Here is a 22583-nt window from a genome sequence, read left to right as displayed (position 1 = left end):
TTACGTTATCGCAATGGAATTCCCGCAATTTCCCTTGAAAACCTGAGTAACGTAACACAAGGGGAACAACGTAACGCGATCGTCGTGACTCAAACTATTCCATTAGCAAGGATAGTTTTATCAATCGGCGAAGCATACAGTTGGAATAAATGAATCAGTCCGGGCATCACGCGTAATGCCAGTATAGCAGGCATCTTGTTTATTCATTAAACTCACCCCTCTCCTACTCGGGGTGTATTGTTCTGATTGTCTTCAACAGAAGCAGGCCAATCAAAATCCATTCTTGTCGCTTACATCGCGAGGGAGGGGACCCACTCACCCCTACCTGTGTGACGTCAACGCATCATTTGATCTATTTATTAAAAACAGATTAATTAAATTTGGCGCCATATTGTTAACATGATCTGGACTCAAGTGTGCCGTTTTCAAACGGAAATTTCACCATTTTGAAGCGGCAAATCGAAAGAATAACTTCTAAGAAGCACCCAACATTTAAAACGGTGGAAATTGGTAAATTCCTGGCGAAGGAATCAAGCTTTGTTTGACAGTCTTAGACCACGACGCGAGACTGAAAAGAGGTCATTGAGAAGCTTACGTTATCGCAATGGAATTCCCGCAATTTCCCTTGAAACCCTGAGTAGCGTAACACAAGAAAAAAAGGTAACGCGATCGTCGTGACTCAAACTATTCCATTAGCAAGGATAGTTTTATCAATCGGCGAAGCATACAGTTGGAATAAATGAATCAGCCCCAGCATCTCGCGTAATGCCAGCATAGCAGGCATCTTGTTTGATGAGTTAAAAATGAGACCAGACAAAAAGGAATGCCTTTGTGTCAATATTATGCGCTCGTTTTAGCCTGCCCATGGCTACGACTACCCGAATGATGTGGTTGTGCGCATGCGTGAGGTATTGACCATACCGCGAAGTGGTATGACCATTGCAGTATAAACCATTTAGTTTTCCTGGTTTTGTTTCTAACGTTTGTTACTGTGTCTTTCATAGATGCTAAAAGACAAAAGCCGAACCATAAACGAGCAATGAAATATCTGTGAACTTACTGGAGGCTAGCGAAAAAAGAATTGTTCTGTAGATTAGTCGCATGACTTCTTTTACAGTGTATTTGATTTGTGTAGGTGCGTTTAATTACTTTCTCACAGCGTCCCCCCTAAGGCTATAAATGTTTCAAATTCTGTGCGAATTATTAAGAAAACGAAAACGACTGAGACAAATTTCCACAACTTAAGTTGCTTGGAAGGCTTTTTTCAAAGTAGGCTGACATCGTTAGCTATAATTCACATCACTTCTCTGATTCTACTGCGCATTACTGACACACAAATAAATTTGTTTTTTTTTTTTTTTCGCCTTCTGTCATATTATGGGTGACACTACCCTTCTCAATCAATGATTGCATGCACTCTTTTCCGAAGGAAAAATGACTGTTTAGTGTTGCTAGAAATGATCACGGTAAACGCCTTGATGAAAACAGTACAGGAAAGGAGCTAAAGCGGAGTATGCTTTTGGCAGTAAATAGTGGATGTCTGGGTGATTAATTATTATAAATTAGTTATGCAAAATTGAAGAAGGGTTTGGGTGCATGTAAGAGCACTTTTTAAATGTCGTTTATTTTCGAATCGTCACTCCATTTCCAAATAAGATACCCTTCATTTTTTAATTTTCTAGCCAAAAAAAATAAATAAGCCGTTTTATTCCTGCTGCACTTTTTTGATAGTCAGTGTACAAACAACCGTTCTTTTATTTTTAGTTTTAGTTTATGTTTTTTATTTTGGATCAAAGAGTATGATAATGCAACATGTGATCAGAATAGGCCCCCGACACGCTTCATTTCGAAAGCGGTTTACTGGCTAGACAGTCGACATTTATTATTAAAAAGAGTAAGGAAGCAATATGGAAACAAGGTCTCAAGGATTTCCTGACACGAAAAACCTTCAATACATGCGGTTTTGGAGTAGTTAGCCTTGGGACTCTATCGGGAGCGATTCTGGCCGCGGGTATTGGTTTACTGGAAAACAGCGAATCCTACTTGGATGTATATTGTGATGAAGATGACAGGGAGCTCATCAAGAGAAAGTGTTTCGATCAATACAAGAAGGAATACAACAGATTTCCTGTTTACGCGCTCGTCCTTCTTAGCTTCTTTGTGGATACGCTTGTGTCTGCGATTTACTCCGTGCGTATAAAGTCGACAGTGAATCAACTGGAAGCAAGCAAGCGTCGCAGCTCAGATGCCGAAGAACAGATTGAAAACGGAAACCAACCACGTAGAAGGAGGCGACTTTTTATCGCGTACTCTTGCCAACTAGTCACCAGATTTGCTCTTAGAATCCTTTTCATCGTCTTGCAAACCCGAGTCCTTTATCCAAGTAACTTTCCCTCAAACTTTGAGTGTGCTCTCAACAGTTCAGCACAAACTTATGACTGTAAGAATCAGAGAGCAAGTAAAAAAACCTCCTGGACTGTTTCCGTTGCTGTGGTTAATGGACTTTTTGCCTTTTTAGTATTAATGGAGTTTTTCTGGATCTTATCACGAAGTAGAAAAGGTAAAAAGTTCATGGAAGACTCGCAGTTTTTTGCTGATCATTTACCGCGGCAAGAGCAGCAGCAAGAAGAAAATCCGCAGCAAATTCTTCTGTTACGTATATCTCAGCAAGAGCCACAAGAACAACAAGAGCACCAACCTCAGCAAGGGCCGCAAGAACAACAAGAGCACCAACCTCAGCAAGGGTCGCAAGAACGACAAGAGCACCGGGATGAACAACACGAATCACAGCTACAAGCATCCATAAAAAGCATGAAGGAAAACGTCATTAAATACACGGAGAGACTTGTGGATCTTAAACAACCTATTCTACGTGATCCAGGCCAGGGCCCAAAACCTAAAGATCTTAAAATCGACGAAATTTGTGTAAATTTGGAAATTTATGAAGGAAGAACTAACTACAAGTTTCCTATAGAAGGGAGCAGATGGGAACAGCTTAGAGTATACCCTAAACCTGCCGATGCGAATCAGGCTCGGTTTGAACGACCAGAAGATATCATTGATCTTCAAAACAAGAATATTCTCGTTGTAGGTCGTCCTGGCATTGGCAAGACAATACTGAGCACTCAGCTTCTTCGAAAGTGGGCATCTGGTGGCGCTTTCAAAGATGAACAAAATGTAGAAACGCAGTTTGATGTAGCCTTCCTCCTGAAATTCAGGCGCTTTAATAAATTGGAAACAAACCTCGATCTTCGTGAGTTGTTGACACGGGCAGAAACAGTAGAACGCGTGGATGATGAAGTCTGGGACCATATCATTAAAAACCCAACCAAAGTACTTTTGATTTTTGATGGGATTGACGAAATGTCTACAAGGTCACACATCGCCACTGAAGATCACTCAGATTACAGGAACAATGTGGAAGAAAAGATGCCTCTTCATTGTCTCTACAACAAGCTAGCGTCGGGATTACTTCTCGCCGGTGCCACAGTCTTAACGACGACACGACCGACTGCTGCCTCCAACGTTAAACATTTAAACTTTGATAGAGTAGTTGAAGTTCTTGGATTTACATCAGAGAAAGTGAAAGAATATGTGGAGAAGTTTACGAAAGGTGATCACGGCGACGCCCGTGCAAATGAGTCAACAGCGGAGGAGAAAAAGGTTAACTTATGGCAACACATTAGCACAAACATAAACCTCTTCTCCTTGTGCTATATCCCCGTGAATTGTTTTATCATTTGTCACTGCTTGTTATGGATGTTCCTACGTTTCGGCCGTTCCAGATTACCTACGAAGCTTACCGAGATATACAGCATTGCCGTGCGACTTTAGGCACAGTGATAAATATCGCTACGCTTCAACTGTCAATGATGATGAGAGCTTCATTCTGGGAAAATTTCACGAGCTACCTTCCAAAGCGAAAAGTGATTTCGAGAGACTGGGAGAAATTGCTTTTCGAGGGCTTCAAGAAAACGGGAGACTGATCTTCGAATCAACGGAAGTGCAGGGACTAGAGAATTGTGGACTACTCCATCAACTGCCGAATTATCGAGCCGGCCTTAAACCGGCCAGAACGCAATTCTGTTTCATCCATCTCACTGTTCAGGAATTTCTTGCTGCTAAGCACGTAACAGACACTTTATCAAAAAAAGACGACTTGCGGACATTTGTTTCCGTTCACATCAATAAAGGTACATGGGCAGTAGTGCTGCAGTTTGTGGCCGGATTGCTCGAGCCTGATCCCGAAGGAAAAGTGCAAAACAGCGACATTTTTACCGAACTTCTTCCCAAGGATACATGTGAGAAAGTGATACTAGTAGGCGAATGGGAGCTGAGTTTAGATTCAGAGCAACGCAGACCGACCTTTTGGCCGGCCGAGAGTGAACAAGACAAACTTTTAGCCCTGAATTTATGTAAGTGTTTGTACGAGTTGGATGAAAAGCATTGTTCTATCATACAAAGCAAACTAGCGGAGATAAACTTCAATGCGATAAATTTTGATCATCATTTGCAAGGACCTGCTGACTGTGCAGCTGTGTTGTATGTCCTTAGAAATGCACCAGGAAAACTATTACGCATAAATTTCTCTCTAAACAGCATTGGGTCGTTGGGTTGTAGAGAGATTCACAAGTTCTTGGTTGACGGTGATGACAGATATGTTAATTGCCAACTGCATGTAAGGAAGTTAATCATCCCTCATAACAACATAACTGATGAAGGTGCAAAGCACTTGGCAGAAGCACTAAAGCACGTGAATTGCAAATTAAACAGCTTAGAGCTGTCTAATAACAACATAACTGATGAAGGTGCAAAGCACTTGGCAGAAGCACTAAAACATGTGAATTGCAAATTAAACAGCTTAGACCTGTCTAAAAACATGATAACTGAGGTAGGTGCAAAGCACTTGGCTGAAGCACTCATGCATGGTAATTGCAAACTAAACAGCTTAGACCTGTCTGGGTGCAACATAATTGATATAGGTGCAAAGCACTTGGCTGAAGCACTAAAGCATGTGAATTGCAAATTAAACAGCTTAGACCTGTCTGAAAACATGATAACTGAGGTAGGTGCAAAGCACTTGGCTGAAGCACTAAAGCATGTGAATTGCAAATTAAACAGCTTAGACCTGTCTAAAAACATGATAACTGAGGTAGGTGCAAAGCACTTGGCTGAAGCACTCATGCATGGTAATTGCAAACTAAACAGCTTAGACCTGTCTGGGTGCAACATAATTGATATAGGTGCAAAGCACTTGGCTGAAGCACTAAAGCATGTGAATTGCAAATTAAACAGCTTAGACCTGTCTGAAAACATGATAACTGAGGTAGGTGCAAAGCACTTGGCTGAAGCACTAAAGCATGTGAATTGCAAATTAAACAGCTTAGACCTGTCTGAAAACAGCATAAGTGATGAAAATGCAAAGCACTTGGCAGAAACACTAAAGCACAAGTATTGCAAATTAGACAGCTTATACCTGTTTAAAAACAACATACCGTATTTTCTCGATTAAAGGCCGGATCCCCATTAAACGCCGGCTTCGTATAAACGCCGGGTCAAAACTGCCGATTTTTAAATAAACGCCGGGTGCGTTTAATCGGGGCCCCGGCGTTTGTTCGGGGTCCCGGCGTGTATTAGCATGTAATTAAAACTTAAATAATCATTTTGCACACATTGGCTGATACAAACGAGGAGGACGTTGGCGACATTACCGTTTATAAACTTAAAACTTTGTACTCAAATCATGTACTTGCTCCTACATCATTCATATATTGTTTATGTGCTGTTTGTTAGTGATACAAATCTTGATTGGAACATGGTATACGTGCCGTATGTACGGTACCATAATACTGTAACTTCGGGTAATCCAGGGGGAAATTGTCCAGCACTGACAAACTGCCCCTAGGTTTCCGAGGATCGGTAATAATAAATCAACGTAAAAAATGGCAGAAAATCGCATTTCATTAATAAACGCCGGACCCGAATTAAACGCCGGCCTCGAAAAAACGCCAGGTCAAAACTGCCAAATTTTAAATAAACGCCGGCGGCGTTTAATCGAGAAAATACGGTAACTGATGAAGGTGCAAAGCACTTGGCTTTAAGCACAGTCATACCGAACGAAAGACCTTAGACATCCGTTATGATTTAATACTATGAAGGTGAAATGCACTCAGTGGTTGTACACGAGCAAGTCTTGCACCTCTCGCATTACGGTCTGTAAACCTCGTTTAAATAAACTAAGCGTTAAGGGCAAAAATTAAATGTTTACTAAATGCAAACTGAAGAACTGAAAATCGTAGCAAAGATTGTAACATCAAGAACAGTTTAATCACAAGCATGACTGAAAATTGTAACTTTTACTAGTAATCAAGGGAGCCATAGGGTTCAAAGTCTTAAGATTTGAATAAATTTGTGACATAAAGTTTGCTCTTTTGTGGTACATTTAATAGTAACTTTGCCTTCGGAATGCGAGCAGTCTCTGTTTTGCTGGAGAATCCGCGGAGAAGAATGCTTGTGGTTTCCACAGTAATTTCAAATCTACCTTGCAAGACGTTAAACCCAAAATGGACAACAGAAAAAATGTGTAGGAGTCAATAAGAATCACGCAAAGCCGAATTAATACAGTAGAACCTCCCTTTGCGACCACCTTTCGTAAGGACCACCTCTGGTAAGCGACCAGTTTTCCAAAATGCCACAATTTCCCCAACCAAATCACTATAGTTTGAACAACCTCTTGTAGGCGACCACGACCACTTTTAGAGATGTTTATAACTTCCCGTAAGCGACCACTTGTTACATACGTCCTGATATCTATCCCCTGTCGGAAGGTGGACAATTTGCCTTTGTAACATTATCACCTGTACTTTCTTAGGTAGTTCAGAGGACATGAATGTCACAATCAGAGGTACCGGGTTTCCCGAAATAGACTTGTCGTATACCCCGTATTAGGTTATTTATATCATAGGCAAACCATCAACTCGGATGCTGAAGCTCTTTGTCAATATATTTTGGAAAGTTCAGAAACATTTTTGTGGCTACTAATTCTTTGGAGTCACCTTATGCTAACGAGTTCAAAATTTAGACGCCTTGTGGTCTCACTTTTTGTAAGCGACTACCTCTCGTAAGAGACCACGTAGGTTTGACATTTTGGGTGGTCGCTTACGCGAGGTTTGACTCCCGGGGAGGGGGGGAGGGACTCCCTTATATGGGCTATATAGGTATGTGCAGCCCCAAAGGGTATGGTTTTTCAGCCGTTTTGGTCATTAATAGGGTATCGATTTTAGCAATTTTGTCGCCATTTTGGTAATAAATAGGGTATCGATTTTTGCACTCTAGTCTTGAATTCGTGTTTTTAGAAGAAGCTACTTTTTCATCATGATGTTTACGGCAACTGTGTACGTGCCGCAAGGGCTGGTCAGGCATTTAACATTGGTCTGAACTAGGGAAATAATTATAAGGCAGGTCTGAAACAGGGTATTGATTTAAGGGTCAGGTCATAAAAAGGCTATCAAACTTTTGGTTAGGTGATAAATAGGGTAGGGAAAATCGCAGATTTTGGTCATAAAAAGGGTAAGGGTTTTGGGAAGCGGGCCGCACACCTCTACCCAATTTTCTTAAGAGTTCCCCCCCCCCCCCCCCGGGGTGTTGACTGTACTACCGCTTTGAATAACCATGCTCTGATGACCAAACTTAATTCTTTACTAAAGACCTCTACAAAACAACTTACAAAATCCCCTCCATCGTGTGCTTAAATTTCTTGCTTCGTCTTTCAGTAAGATACAGACCCTGAAGTTCAACATTCAATCGAACGTTAAGTTTTTCAACGCCGTCTATCACTCTAACGCTCCTCTTTGAGAAAATAAAGACATTTGGCTCAAAAGGTAATGTTCATAGGCTGTGATTGGAGGATTTCAACCCACTAGTCAGTTTCTGTACTTTTGCGGTCAGTTGATTGCTTCCGTAATTATGATTGACAGCTGAAAAACACGCAACTCGTTAGCTGGGTTTTGAAGTACAGAGTCTACGTTATGTTATCGAGAGGCGCAGTAAAGCCACACTTGAGAGATTTTCTTCAAACACCAAGACAATTATTGGTAATCGTTATTTTCCTTTATTCTCATTACCTTCATATTTGATTTCGTACTGATGCTTAAGGAGATATTAGAAATTCATCAAACTGAGTTTTAACTTTTAACGGCACTGGTTTGTTTGACAGCAAAATGTGACACTGTAATCGGTCCCTTGCAGGATTTCAACATTTAACGTCTTGCACCAACTTTGTAGTGCATAAGTTCAGGGCCACTTGCATTAAGGGGTCATATGAGCTTGTTTTTCTGAAAGTGAAAGGTGATGTTTTCACATCTGAAAATAACTAGGTATAATGTTTAAATGTGATAATTTCATAGGGTTTCCATTTCGAAAATTTGCATTCATGTAGAAATCTTGCTAACTTTCTATATGACCACAAGACAAACAAACATCAAAGGAACATTTGAAATGTACCTGGTATTGCTTACAAAAAATCTGAACAAAATTGACAGACATTTAGTAAAATAACATTATGTTTGAATTTTGGCTGCCATGTTGAAGGGCAAAGTCATGCCTTCAAACATGGCGGCCCTACAGATTCTTATAATTTGTTGAAAACTCAAACTGCTGTAAAATATCTCCCTTTGATGATTTTGCTTTCAAGTTTGGGATCTAAAGTAATTATGATACGCTCTTTCTGTTTCTAGTATCATTTACTAACTATTTCCACATATCATTTTGGGGACAAAGATCATGTGACTTGGTAGTGCAAGGGGCTTATTGAGAAAGCAATTCAGTTTGGGTAGAAAGAGCATCAAAGCACTACCCTATCAAAATCTCAGAGTAAACCTGTCACCTCTGAAGCTGAAAACAGGTTAAGCCTGCTTAATGTTAGTAAGACGCTTGTGAAGACTGTTGTTGGTAAGACCTATCATGCTGTCGCCCATGTCTCTCTTGCCAGTTGTACCGATCCTGTCTATCCTGTTTTTCAGGTCTGTCTTGTCGATCATAATGCTGTTGGTTTTGACGACGATAGCGGCCTTGACCTGAAAAGGAGGTTTAAACAGTGGTTTAACAAGAAAAATAGAAGCTAACTGAAAAACAAAAAGACAGGAAAATGAACTTTTGAATAAAAAACCTTGATTCACATGAAATAGAGGATTAAGAATAGTGACTACTTTTGTTACTGCTTCTACTAACGTTCTGCGCATCTAAAGATACTTGGGTTTTTTGCTATGGGTGGTGCCTACTAATACATGGATATTTTTGTGTGGTTTAAAACTATGCGGAGAAAGCAGAACTTAGCAAGTGCTCTTGGTATCCAAAAAGAAAACTGGGGTTAACCATGCAACTTCAGAGATCATAAAGCTTCAATTTGGAAAAAAAATGCCATATATGTTGCTTTGTATTTTACTGTATTTTAGAATAATTTATTGTTTTCTAATTATCTCTAAAAAATGCCCCCCTCCCCCCTTTGATGGGATGCTAGTCCATCACAGGATACCCAACATGAAATGACTAGGAGTATTACTACCCCCTCTCCCCCAATGAAATGCTAGTCCATCACAGGATACCCAATATGAAGTGACTAGGAGTATTACTACCCCCTCTCCGCCAATGAGAGGCTAGTCCATCACAGGATACCCAACATGAAATGACTAGGAGTATTTCTACCCCCTCTCCCCCAATGAGATGCTAGTCCATCACAGGATACCCAACATGAAATGACTAGGAGTATTACTACCCCCTCTCCCCCAATGAGATGCTAGTCCATCACAGGATACCCAACATGAAGTGACAAGGAGTATTACTACCCCCTGTCTGCCAATGAGAGGCTAGTCCATCACAGGATACCCAACATGAAATGACCAGGAGTATTACTACCCCCTCTCCCCCAATGAGATGCTAGAGTCCATCACAGGAAAGCCAGCATGAAGTGACTGGGAAAATTACTATTCCCTCCTGGATGTAAAAATAGACTATAGACTGGCTGATTATTAAATATTCAAGTAAAACAAGCCAGTTATTCACTGGTGAGGAGCATACCTTGTCTGTCCTTGAACTGAACAAACCCTCCGTGTCTTGTGTCATAAATACGTTCATTGTTTTCTACCAGCGTGCTAACCTAGTAATACGAAGGAACATGGGATTTGTTACACACAAATCAACGCATAAGCATCCTTCTCATCTTCTTTCAAGTGCTCCAGAATTGATGAACTGTCTTGAAAAGTTTAGCCAACTAATACACCACAAGCACCTCCACATGCATGAACGAGTGACACACCACAATTCTGCATTTTTTTCCCAAACAGGAATTGTACTGTACGTAATTGTTGCAATTGACAAAATCTGGTTAACTGGCTACCTTCCTCTGGTAACCTTCAATTTCAGAGGAGCAGTGAAAACATTTGTAAAATTTATTCTCTTATTTCCATTAAGCTTAAGCTTAATGGAACTACAATGAGGCCTCTTCATTGTAAGCCCTATGGTTTCTTAAAACCTCCTAGCCACAGTTCATTTTTCATCCTAATTCCTTTCAAGTATCTTATAATTCTAAAACTTTTAGTTAATTGTTCACACTATTTACTAGTGGCTTTCCTCTAATGTTTATTTATTTTTTTTAATAATTTATGATCTCATTGTAATAAAACTTTAGTAGCAAAGAAATAACAAATAAATAAAAATAAATAAGCCACTTTAATTAAAAAACTTAATGGCGCAATGACTGTAGACAACAACACGTTTTTAGTCCATGAATTGTTTTTGTCACACAGGGTAGTTTACCTTATCAGCCAGCTGTAGTGCCAGGCTCTGGAGGAGTGAAGGCTCGGCTCCACGGTGCATTACAACAGTCTGAGTTGGTTCATCCCAGGAGGCCTGAAGTGAAAAGATTTAAAACAGACCTCAGTCAGTGTGAAAGCAACCCCTTACAACAATGGCAGATATTGTGAAAGAGCAGGAAGCCCTGAATCCCACCTTCTTGTCAAGGAAAATGAGACCCAGAAGGCAGAATACTTTTCAGTTCTGAAATTAAAATGAAGTTGTTATGTGCAAACTATACCAGAGTGGAACTCATTTCTGGCTGAAGTCATAGTGCAAGCAAGTGTTGAAGACCCATCACACTTCTTTTTATCCCGACAGTGATTTGGTTAGTTTTGATTTCCATTTTCCTTTTATATTTGTGGTGATAGGTTTATCCCGTTGCAAATTATCCTTGTAGATGAAGTCGTAGATGAAACTTTTTTTTACTTTGTTACGTTAACCTCGTAACTTACATCAAGTTCTGGGGCTGTGACTATACAAGACCACAGATAACTAACTAGTCTAGTCTAGATGTAGAGGAAACTTTTTTTACTTTGTCACACTAAGCTCACTGATCACTGATTAGTCTGGCAGCATTGTCAGATTTGACAAAATGGCAAAATAGAGACAGTGGAACAATGCAAAATAATCCACCCAACAAAAAGAAATGCAAAAAACCTGTAACTCCTCGTTGATGATCATCTTGCTAATGGTGCTGTGTACCACAGCAGGAGGTAACTCAAACATCTCAGCCAATGTGTACAGACTGCAGGTAAAACAACAAAGACTTTTAAAGCTCAATATCACTTTTAAATTGAAAGTATTAAATGCATTTGTGGGAGCAAATGCATTTAATGTATGGGGAGCAGGGATGGCGCAGTTGTGAAAGCACTCGCCTTCAACCAATGTGGCCCGGGATCGATTTGCAGACTTGGCATCATATGTGGGTTGAGTTTGTTGTTCGTTCTAGTCCTTGCTCCAAGAGGTTTTTCTCTGGTTTCTGGTTTTCCCCTCTCCTCAAAAACCAACAATTCTAAATTCCAATTCAATCTGGAAAGTGTCCACAATTAGTGCTCTGTACTTAATGCATTGGCACTTGAATTATATCAGCTGTATGGCATGTGGCATGTAAGGGTAGTTGGAGAAATGTTGGATGTTTATTGGAGGATTCTTTGTGTTCCTTCTGTCAATAAACATAACTTTGTTCTCGACTGCCAGCAGTTATTTATCCTTTATTATAAATTCAACAATGTTTAAATAGGTATATGGCTTTACACTACCTCAGTGAATCATACACACTGTTGTATGTAAACAGATAAGTTCTTAGGCTTTCCTCTTGAATTTTCCTACACACACAAAACAGAAATTATATTTTAGTGTACCAGATAAAAACTTGTACGATAAAAGTCTACACAGAGAAAAAGCCAGACCAGCTGTTGCTGGTCTTCTGTTTGTATGAAGCATAAAACAACTACAAGTATTACAACTTCCCCATCCTGCCAAATACCAGATGTAGTCCCCCATGTCTGAGTATTTTATCTGATTTGTTGCTATTCAACAGTTTTCCAAGACTTTATCACCTTAAACCCTGATCAAGAGAGACCCTGGTATTTTATTATTGGTGCATATTAAGGACTCTGATCTAGTGACAAACTTGAGGGAAATATTAGAGATGTACAAGGTGTCTGATAACTTGATAACTAAGATACAACACAACAAATGCCATGAGCAACTGGGAAATAAAATTACTGAGGAATTACCTGGTCAACATTTCTTGTACTTGTTCTGTTTGACGGAACAATTTCCACACCTATCACATATCACAGAGAGATAAAAAAGAAATGAACAAATTAGTAAATAACAAATAACTATATATGCCTAATGTAGAGAACTGAGATTGCTGATGAGCTTCACTAAATCAAATCTGTATTAACATTGGTTAGCAAGGAAGTTGCCTAACAAGTGCCCAGTAGCCTTGCATGTGAGCCAAGAAACAACTCTTTTTGGTGGCTAACTGGGGCAATGAAACGTTCACAGTCTACCATCCTAACTTCTGAGACATCAGCACCTGGGACATTTTTAGACAATAGCATTGCCAGCTAGTGTTATTCAATTGCACACCATAAACAGCAAATAATTTGCAGCTGAGTGAAAGAGGCAGTGTCACCTATTTTAGTGTCCCTTTAAATAACCAGAAAATTCATTTGTATCAGTGGAATCGTCAAAATAATGGACGGGTTTAGTTTTGTTAACAATAATCCTACTAGGGCACAGAAACTAATACAAATTATCTTTGGCTGCAGATGGTTAGGATACGAATGGGTGCAACTTCAAGTTCTTCCTGTGAATTTTGGAGAAATCACTGAAAAAAAAATTGTCATGGTAAATTCTTCCTTAGTAAAATCACTTAAAGTGCCCATAACCTAATTTTTCTTATTTTCTTATCTGAATCTATTCCTCTGTCAAAGACATTTTGCAAAAAAAATTGTGATTTGCCCAAAACGTGATTTTAAAGTAAAATTAGAAAATGTTCAAATTTGCTGCTTTTTTGGCTCACCACAAGTTTGACTTAGTCTTCTGTCAGTTCTTCTCAGAGCTGTGACGTAGATTAAGGCACAAGTGACTTCGATTTTGTCTTAGCTTTTCAATTGCTCACTTTCTGGGTCCAACAAGCTCTCTTCAGCCGATAATATTGCAGACATAACACGATACTAACACTCACTATTTTCCTTTCATTTTGTTTGCAACACTCTAGTGCCGGTTCCTGAATCTACGTCACATGACGTCCATCAGCCTTTCTAGCGAGCGGCATGGGAAGACCGCAAAAATGCAGGATTTAAAAAAACGTAAAATAAATAGCATTTTCTGCAAATAGAAACATTTTTTGGCAGAAATTCTTTGGGTGATGGCTAGATTCAGGTGAGAAAATTGAAAAATAAAATTAATACACGGGCACTTCAACATTTTCCTCCCTGTGCTCTAAGAGCAATTTCATGGTAGAGAAGAGGTTCTTAGTAAAATATTTGCGCAGTTTGCACCAAAGTACAGCCAAATATCTGTAACAGAGCCCCTTTAAGAATTCGTCCACATAACTGGTGTACCTTGACAGCTAAAATGTAATCCTTGCACTGCTTCCAGTTTCCTTTCTTCATGGCTTTGGAGGCAGCCACAACATGTTCACGCATGCTCTCTGGAGGACCTGAAATGCCAAGAATTAAAATTTCCCCCATTAGAAATGAGCAGTGCCATGCTATCAGTAAAGAACTTTATTAATTATCACTCCTTTGGCCCCAAGATATACTGTAAAAGCTCTTTAAAGTTCCCCCTTCCCCCTTCCCCCTTCCCTGTGGGATGTTCCTTCAGGGCTCAAGAAGAGTTGAGAGGGTTTGAGAAAGCAAGAGTTCAAGATCGATAAGGCACTAGCACAAATACTCTTCAGGGCATACAAAAGAAACAAGTTTCTGATCGAGTTATCAGCAACAGATTCCAAGAGAAAGTTCTGGAAACAACTGCCACCAAACTCTGATTTGATTGCACTACAAAATTGCTTGTGGAGATTTCCCGACATGAGAGAACAAAGCAATGTACAAACTTTTGGGGGTTTGGAAACATGCACATGAGCATAGTGACAATATCTATTGTCCTACATAACTAGGCCAGGGCTTTTCTTCTTATAATACTTTTTTAAAACTTCCAATGTAAAAAGAAACAGCTTTTTACTAACCAACTAAAGTTTGCTTTTCACTTTGCCGCAGCTGGTAATGGAAACTTTTGCTAAAAATGCGAGGTCTGTAGTCATATGCATGGGCTGAAAAACAAAAATGATCGTGACAAATCTTACACAAGTTAAACTGTAAAGTCAGTTCAGGTTGTTAGAGCTTGGTCTTTGGAAATCGCTACTAACATGTAAAGGAGATTTTCTGATATATGTACACTGTAGTTCTTCCATCCAGAAACAACTGGTCAACCAAGTCAACAACCACTCACTTGCTACTGAACCTTCACTTATACTGGATAAGAAGGGATAGTTTGGGAGTGAAAACAAATGTTTGGTCGACTTATCATCATCACTGTCATTGCCATCACCATCTAAGTACATTAGGTAAATTAACCTCCAACAGGTACTAGCTTTTCCTACAGCTTTATATCTCTTTCCAGTGGCCAACTTTTCTTTGTGATTAACTCAATAGATAAAACTCAACCTTTGTGTGGACTTGTTATGTATTGTGCTCAACTATTGAGTCTTTGGACAAAATCCCAGAGAGCGACATTCAGATGAGCACTATCAAGTAGCACTTTCCTGTGGGATTTGGACATTTGCTATTAATACAAGGGTGTAACCACTTTCACAATGTAAAGTACTTCACCAGTTCCCTACTTCACTGCTCTCTACGTTGTATCATATTAAAATTTCAATCTTTGTTAATTCTTGTGTTTTTGAAAGGCCCCACAATAACGCAGGCAGATATATACCCAACCAAGGCACTTGTGAACCACAGACCTACCAGCCATCCATGGGATTTCTATCAACATTGCTGAAGTTAAGTAAACACACTCCAATAGCTCCAGGTTGATGTGCATGTGAAATGGAATCTGGTGTTCACAGAAAAAGAAAAAAAAAACACTTATTATAAGATTCTCCGTGTAAATAAATTACAAAATTCTGAAGTTAAGTCCCAGCTCCCCGCATCTTGGATGCAAGCACAGTACCAAAATACAACCGCACGTATTGTCAGAGTTAGCTATTTGCTTCAAATCCAACCAATTTTGAAAACCAACATTCTCTCCAAAAATGAACACCCCTGTAACTCAACACCAATAGAACAAGAATCTGCAACAATTCGCTTTTAGGTCAGCAAAACGAGATAATTTAAAGATCAGCTCAAAATGCGAGGCAAGCAACGTGAATCATGAGTTTTATAGCTAAGCTCCTGAGGCAACACCTCAGATCATGCTCCTGGGGCCACCCCTCAGGTCATGCCCCTGGGACCACCCCTGAGGTCATGCCCCTGGGACCACCCTAGGTCATGCCATCTAAGGGAGAAACTGCTGACTGCATTGGTTTGATATTTATTTTGCCCCAAATTTCATTTAGTCACATGAAAACTAGCACCCTACCCTCATACCCAACCCAACCCCCCCCCCCCACCCACCACCAAACAAGCCACATGAATAAACAATAACACAACTGAATTGTTATTGTTATCAATTTATTATTGAGGTAACAAATCTTTGAACCAAAACTGACCTGTCTTCTTTTCTCAATTTTCTCTTGTTCTGGTGTTCTCTCGTACTGTCTTTGCTGCATCAGACCCTGATAAATGGACAAAGCAAAAATCAAAAATAATGAAACACTGTAGATTTTACATCTCATGAACACAGTGATTCAAGAAGTCTTTCAATACTCTTGATAAAATCCCAGAGAGTCTGTGGATGAAATCATAACTTATGGCAATCCAAATGAGTGCTACAGGGCACTAGTTTCCTGTGATGTGGCTTGTGAATTAAATCCTAAAGAGCGACATATAATTACATCAATCCCCGTTACGCATGACCAGTATTTCCCACAATGAAATGAACATTCATAATAAATTATTCCTCTTTGTTATGTCTGGCATTTGAATGGAATGTTGAACATTTCTCTGGAAATCTTTCCAAAAAAGACGCCTTTGCTGTTATTCTAAAAATACTCAATGCCGTACATAATGCAAAGAAAAATTCATAGATTTATACCGTCAATAAACTAGGGAAATTTCTACAGGAACTCTGGAATCTTGTTGAAGATGTTCAAAACTGACATGTAAATTTCAAAACTACGTTCAAATTTCAAAAATACTGGTCACGCGTGACGTGGATTGACTGTAAGAAGTTCTATTGAGCGGGATTTCAACCTGATTCTGTTTGTGTTCCAAAGTTCTCTGGCTACTGGGGATGTTTCATTTTGCTGAACTTTTCCATTTAACTGGTGAGATTACAAGTTTGGAATGAATAGAAATTTCCCCTGGTAAACCACATACCTGTGCAAGAAGTTCCTTGGCCCTTCCACTGGATTGCACATCATGCAAGGCATTGTGTGCATCCTTGATCATACCATGTCTGAAAGCACACAGCCCAAGTTGAACCATTGTTCTGTTGTAGAGAATCTAAAAGCAACAAGAGGCAACATATTGTGGAAATTTGAGAAATTATCCTCACTGGGAATTTATTTGTTGTTCATTTAACACTTTGCTCAAAAATTAAATATACAACTAAGTTTCAACCCAAAATGGGCTTTTTTGAAGCAATGTCAATTTTAACCCTTTCCTGCCCGAGGGAAATGTCGAATTTTTCTAAATCGTTAACTATGAACCGGGAGACCACATGTGATATACCATTTAAAATTTATTTTCTGGGGTGTGCTATAAATCACACCAACAGAGATGGAGGAGGTCACATATTAGAGTGAGAAAAGTCCAAAACGAAAGAAGAAAAACATTGAAAATTTTCCTATTCGTTGTACATACTGGGTATCCCCCTAAACTATAGCTTAATGTACAGCTCTTAGTGCATTGCCTGTTGTAAGATATCAACTGGGCCCTTAACGTACAAAGGAAAAAAAATCCAAATGTTTGAGGGGTGGTAAATCAAGTCTCATATAGGAGGGGGGCATGATTTTATGCCTTCAATTTGTAGATCTTTCCAAGATCTTTTGGTTGTGCAAATTTCACACAAATTGACTAAATACTGAGCTCATAATTGCGTCTTGTGCCATATGGCACTCTTGGGCAGGAAAGGGTTAAAGCAAAAAAATCCTCCAAAACTTGCCCCAAAACCCTTCCATTTCAAATTAAGTTCCTTTTCTTTTGAAACAGCTTCACATAGAGACCTTCCTCAAATTACAAACCCCAAATTTGCCATCAAAATCTGAAGTCCAATGGGAAGTATCATGCACTAACAAGTTAACTAACATCACTCCAAATGCACATCTTCTGAGCTGATGTGCTAAGCTCTCAAGAAAGTAAACTGTATGTTTCTTAACTAAGGCAACAGACATGTTAGATATCTGTAGCCAACTCTCGTGAAACACGCTGCAGGATATGACAACCAGGTAGTCTCAACACAAGACTACTCCAGCGTCACTTGAACTACGGCTTAATCTGCCACATGTGTAACACTGGGCCCAGTAACCACACATACTGAGCTTGTGGGAAACATGTGGACACTGATCTAGCTCCGGCAGTTAAATCTTTAAGTATGAATCATTGCACTGTACTTGGTGGCTGTACCCTTTGGGATGGCATCCTTGAATTTGACCAGTCCAAAAGATTACTTAAGGACGGTGCCTACTAATACCGAAGTATTTTTGTGCGGTTTATGATTATGCAGGAAAAGCAGATCTTAGCAAGGCCTATTGGAATCCAAAAAGAAAATTGGGAGTAACCACGCATTTTTCAGAGATAATTAAGCAATAATATTGCTAAAAAGCACCAAAATATGTAGCAATGTATGGGATTTTTTCCTAAATTGATGCTCGGTTATATCTGAAAAATGCATGGTTACCCCCAATTTTCTTTTGAGATACCAAAAGCATTTGCTAAGTTCTGCTTTCTCCATGTAGTTTTAAACTGCGCAAAAATATTCCTGTATTAGTAGGCACCACCTATAGGAAACCCGAGTATCTTGAGATGCGCAGAACGTATGCACAGTAACAATAGTAGGCACCGTCCTTAATCACCCTCTCTCTGAGGAGGGCTATGAATGAAACAATATCAGGAACAAAATATTCCAAATGAAAACAACAAATTAAAGGCAAGAATCCCAACTATAACCAGTTGGCTATGGATAGAAAGCCATTCAGCAGAAATTTCTTGTGGTACTGCTCGTGAAGCTGTCCAATGTTGTGCGACCTATTCTTGTGGTTACATGATAGTATGCTCTATCTATACCTACAACTACACCTACTCTTATACCAGCCCTAAAGCTTCTCTCTAAACGACACAGAAAAGCCACTGAATGAAATGCCACTGAACAGTATTTTCCTGAAGAAAAGTTTCATTCTTATCCAATTATTTATTTACAGTTATTCCCCTCTCCCTATAGACACCCACTTAATACCCAAAGCCTTTTATACATGTACAGACAGTTTTCTCATACCAGACTAACCCCCTCCATCAATATATGGACACCCAGTTAATAGGGATACTTCTGGTAATGGCAGTGTAAAAACAAGTGCATCTAATAGAAAGTGTTTATGAAAGCCATGTTGAGGAGTAAAATAGTAAAAGATATTTGCATCAAAATAGAACCCGTTTCCCAAAGGAAAATTGTTCTTGGATATTGTTTTGCTCGTCCAATATGGCTGTCGTGAAATAAAACCCTGTATAATGGAGTTTGATTGTCCATTTTGTATTGAGATGTACAAACCTGTGTTGGAATGTCAGAATGCTGAATGGTCTCTTGCAGATGGGACATAAGCATCAGATCGCGAGCCTCAAACCAGCGATCATGTAAGCCATGGTGATAAATGTGGCAAAGCATGGCCCTGGTTCGGATCCGATCTGAGGTGTCCCGTGAATAGATAAACTTGCACATATTGTCAACCTTGGTGGAGGAGCTTTGATCCTCTTTTTTGGTCTCCTTAGGAGTTTTCTCTGGTTTTTCTCCTTCCTCAGCATCCTTATCGGCTTCTGGTTTATCAGAAAATTAACGGAAGAAAAGTCATTTTTGTCTGTGCTCGATTATACACAATAGCTAGGAGCCAATCATCACGTGGAGTTTTGACAATTATTGCTGGCGAGCGTTAGCCAGTCAGTACACTATTCTTTACAAGTATAGTGGAAAAAATCCAAAATTTGTTAGATGTAAGGGCAGAATCATGTGCAGTTGGCTGATATTTTATTATCTGGGATATTCACGCCTGTGATGACATCAGTTAAAATTGCACGTGGAAAGAAATCTAACCAAGTTCCAGTAGATATAAACACATTTACATTGCGTTGCAATCGATTCAGCCAAAATTTGCGATGAGGGTTTCAGAAATTTCCATTTATGGAATGGAACGGTACTTTCCACTTCAAAGGACCAATAGTCATCCTTGAAGGACGATTCTGTTCTTCAAAGGCATCGATAGAATTATGAGTTTATTTTAATCATGTCAGGACACACAACTTTCCATCAGCTGTATTTATCGATGCAATTGCGAGATTTCAGATGTTATTAAAGATTTGTGTACATTGAGCAATTTCTTCTTTGTTTCTGCTTCATCTGGAGACTGATCAATGGGGAATGCAATATTTCCTTCATTATTATTGCAAACAGCTTGTAGAAAGAATTTGAAACCATCTGAGGTGAATTAGCTACATTTGTAAACAACACCGATCACCACCAGAGTAGCTTGGCGCCAGGTTGCACCAAGTGTCTGATCAAAATGAGGTCGCCAATGGAACAGAAAATTCCCAAAATTTCCAAACTTCCGGGAAAAAGGACAACCTCCAAAAGTTGACCAAAATTTTGAAATTGGACATTCCGAAAATTGCCATTCCATTATTTTGATATTGAACCAGACCAAAGCGATTGAGAATTTTTTGCCGCTTGAGAAATATTTCTGTCGGTTGAGAAATATATTTAACCTTATCAGACAAAAAATCAATTTTGTCGGTCAAGAAATATTCTGGTCAGTCGAGAATTTTTTTGGCCAGTTGGGAATGTTTTTGCTATACTTTAGCTCATTTCCTACTGTATTGTCAGTATTTTTTTTTTTTCATCTCTAATGCCAGCACTATTTTCACATTGAAACTCCTAGTTGTAAAATGATGTCTGTATATGCAGGCAAGACATACGCAATGAAACAGTTACATTCAGTTGTACTAACCAGACTCCTTTTCTTCTTCTTCTGCAACTGGTTCAGAGTCCACCTTGAAGAAAAAAAAACATCAATGCTATGAAATTAATTCAACGGCATCATCTAACAACTGAGTCAGACTTAATACACTGCTGCTACAGCAACAAAAATAGGCAAATTACTGTAGCACCAGTGATTCGGAAACTGATGTTTTAGACCTTTTATGGCTTGATTTGTCTCTCACCACCGTGAGAACTTGGTGCTGCCTTTGAATTACTGGAATGATAGTTTCTGGTGAACTTTCTTGCACTTCAAACTTAAACTTGACTTGAACTTAACTTCTTGTGAACTTGCTTGTGACTTGTGACAAAAAAGCTAAAAACAGTCTGACTTTACTTGATTTGCTCTGTTGCATGCGCTGTCGTGATTGGCAAGAACGAGCGCTTTTAAATTATGCGTTTTCTAGAAACTTCAAGATAGTTCTAGGAAAGAATAAAAAATATTACTTACAAAAAACAGTTACTTAAATAAGCCGATTCCTAAAATAAATTACCCACTTTTCTTAAACGGATAACAACTTGATCAAACGAAAACAATATAAACAAAATAATGCTGTGACTCTCACGGTTTCCTGTGGTAGCTACAATTACGTGCAAGTATTTGTATATCAAAGTACATATCAAGTGGAAAAATGAGTCAATAGCAGAAAGTCATATGATAAAGCATTAAACATGTAACATTGAAGTAAAGTGCATGCTATGATTGGTTATAAACAAGAAGTCCTGCTATAAAAGGGCAAGCCCCTCCTTCATTTCACACCTTTGTGTGTGTGAAATGCAAATGTAAATGCCACAAAGTCACGGCAAGTTGTTGACTCAAGCATCCTCTCAAAAAATGTGCCTTAAAGTTAATAATAACACCACCACAATATATGATATATCAAGTTCTTACTAACTGGTTTAACAGTGTTCATTTTGATAGCTAAGCCAATTGTGCATCATTCTGTCAACATGACACTTCAGAATCAAGCCATCACAGACTACAAAAATATTGTTTCAGTCTGTTTTTATTAGGAAGTCTATGAACATTTTAATCCATGACAACACAAACCTTGTAATAGAGATGTTCAATATGCCGCAAGTAAACTCTGCATATTTCTGATCTTGAGCCATTGATTTCCAAGTAGCCTTGTAACTTGGTAATGAGTTCACACACCTTTTCCTCATCCCTCAGTCTGAAAAAAAACCCCAATCATTATGACAATCAATGACAATACCAGGGATTTAACAACTTTGACATAAAACCTGAAGCTGTTTATTTTAATTTATTATAGGGTAATAACACTAGCGCTTTAAGCAGGACCTCTAGAGCAAAGGGCCTTTACAGGCAGGCCCCCTTTTTACAAGGTTAAATGAAATTTAACCACATTAAATAACAACTTGAACATGTGTGAAAGAAGTGTGATGTTAAGTTTTTAGCCAAGTGAATAAATGATGGAATGTAAATTTTTTTAGTCAGCGACCCAGGTATAGTTGTAGGAAAAAGAAAATTTAAGTTCTAATAACCTACACGTTTAAAACATCAAATTTCTTTCACAAATACCACTCATCAACATTCAAATCTAGCAGTAAGCAAGCTGTTTGTTACATGAACCTTCCGATGTTTAATGGCCTAGCTCTCACAAGTCACCTGTAGCTCAGTGGTATGGATTTGAACCAGTAATTGGAATCGGTTTGACACCGCTTGGAAGAACCTAGATTTCTTTTTCCACATATACCTGAGTCACTCACTGAAAATTTCATCTTTCAACAACATGATTGTCAAGTGTTGGAGCCCAGTGGAAGACAGGCTCGGCACTTCTAGTATAAAACAGCATGGTATGGAGAGCCTTAGGGGGAAGGGGGGTGTTCAGGTATAATAGTCAAGGAGATGA

At 39.1% G+C, this 22583-nt stretch overlaps 1 protein-coding gene and 1 long non-coding RNA gene across 2 annotated transcripts in view; both read right to left on the bottom strand.

Moving 5' to 3' along the window:
• The window catches only part of LOC146458925 (uncharacterized), an 88541-nt gene that overhangs the window by 21279 nt on the left and 44679 nt on the right, over positions 1-22583 (bottom strand). Inside the window, exon 2 of the long non-coding RNA XR_014858093.1 lies at positions 7723-8240. This is a non-coding gene — a long non-coding RNA (uncharacterized LOC146458925). The remainder of the gene's footprint in view (positions 1-7722; positions 8241-22583) is intronic.
• The window catches only part of LOC146458929 (eukaryotic translation initiation factor 3 subunit C-like), a 40921-nt gene continuing 26425 nt past the window's right edge, over positions 8088-22583 (bottom strand). Inside the window, exons 16-29 of the mRNA XM_085090118.1 lie at positions 21761-21884; positions 20681-20723; positions 19234-19496; positions 16848-16973; positions 16079-16144; positions 15336-15423; positions 14555-14638; positions 13932-14029; positions 12591-12640; positions 12111-12176; positions 11509-11596; positions 10813-10905; positions 10075-10153; positions 8088-9074 (exon numbers count right to left, since the gene is read on the bottom strand). Of these exons, the coding sequence (XP_084946244.1) occupies positions 8920-9074; positions 10075-10153; positions 10813-10905; positions 11509-11596; positions 12111-12176; positions 12591-12640; positions 13932-14029; positions 14555-14638; positions 15336-15423; positions 16079-16144; positions 16848-16973; positions 19234-19496; positions 20681-20723; positions 21761-21884 (1423 nt within the window). The 3' untranslated portion in view covers positions 8088-8919. The remainder of the gene's footprint in view (positions 9075-10074; positions 10154-10812; positions 10906-11508; positions 11597-12110; positions 12177-12590; positions 12641-13931; positions 14030-14554; positions 14639-15335; positions 15424-16078; positions 16145-16847; positions 16974-19233; positions 19497-20680; positions 20724-21760; positions 21885-22583) is intronic.

The sequence above is a fragment of the Pavona decussata genome, unplaced genomic scaffold (assembly GCF_977016875.1).
Source record: "Pavona decussata unplaced genomic scaffold, jaPavDecu1.1 SCAFFOLD_225, whole genome shotgun sequence".
Taxonomy (NCBI): Eukaryota; Metazoa; Cnidaria; class Anthozoa; order Scleractinia; family Agariciidae; genus Pavona; species Pavona decussata.
The sequence above is the reverse complement of the archived record's forward strand: the minus strand, read 5'-3'. Positions and strand labels throughout refer to the sequence as shown.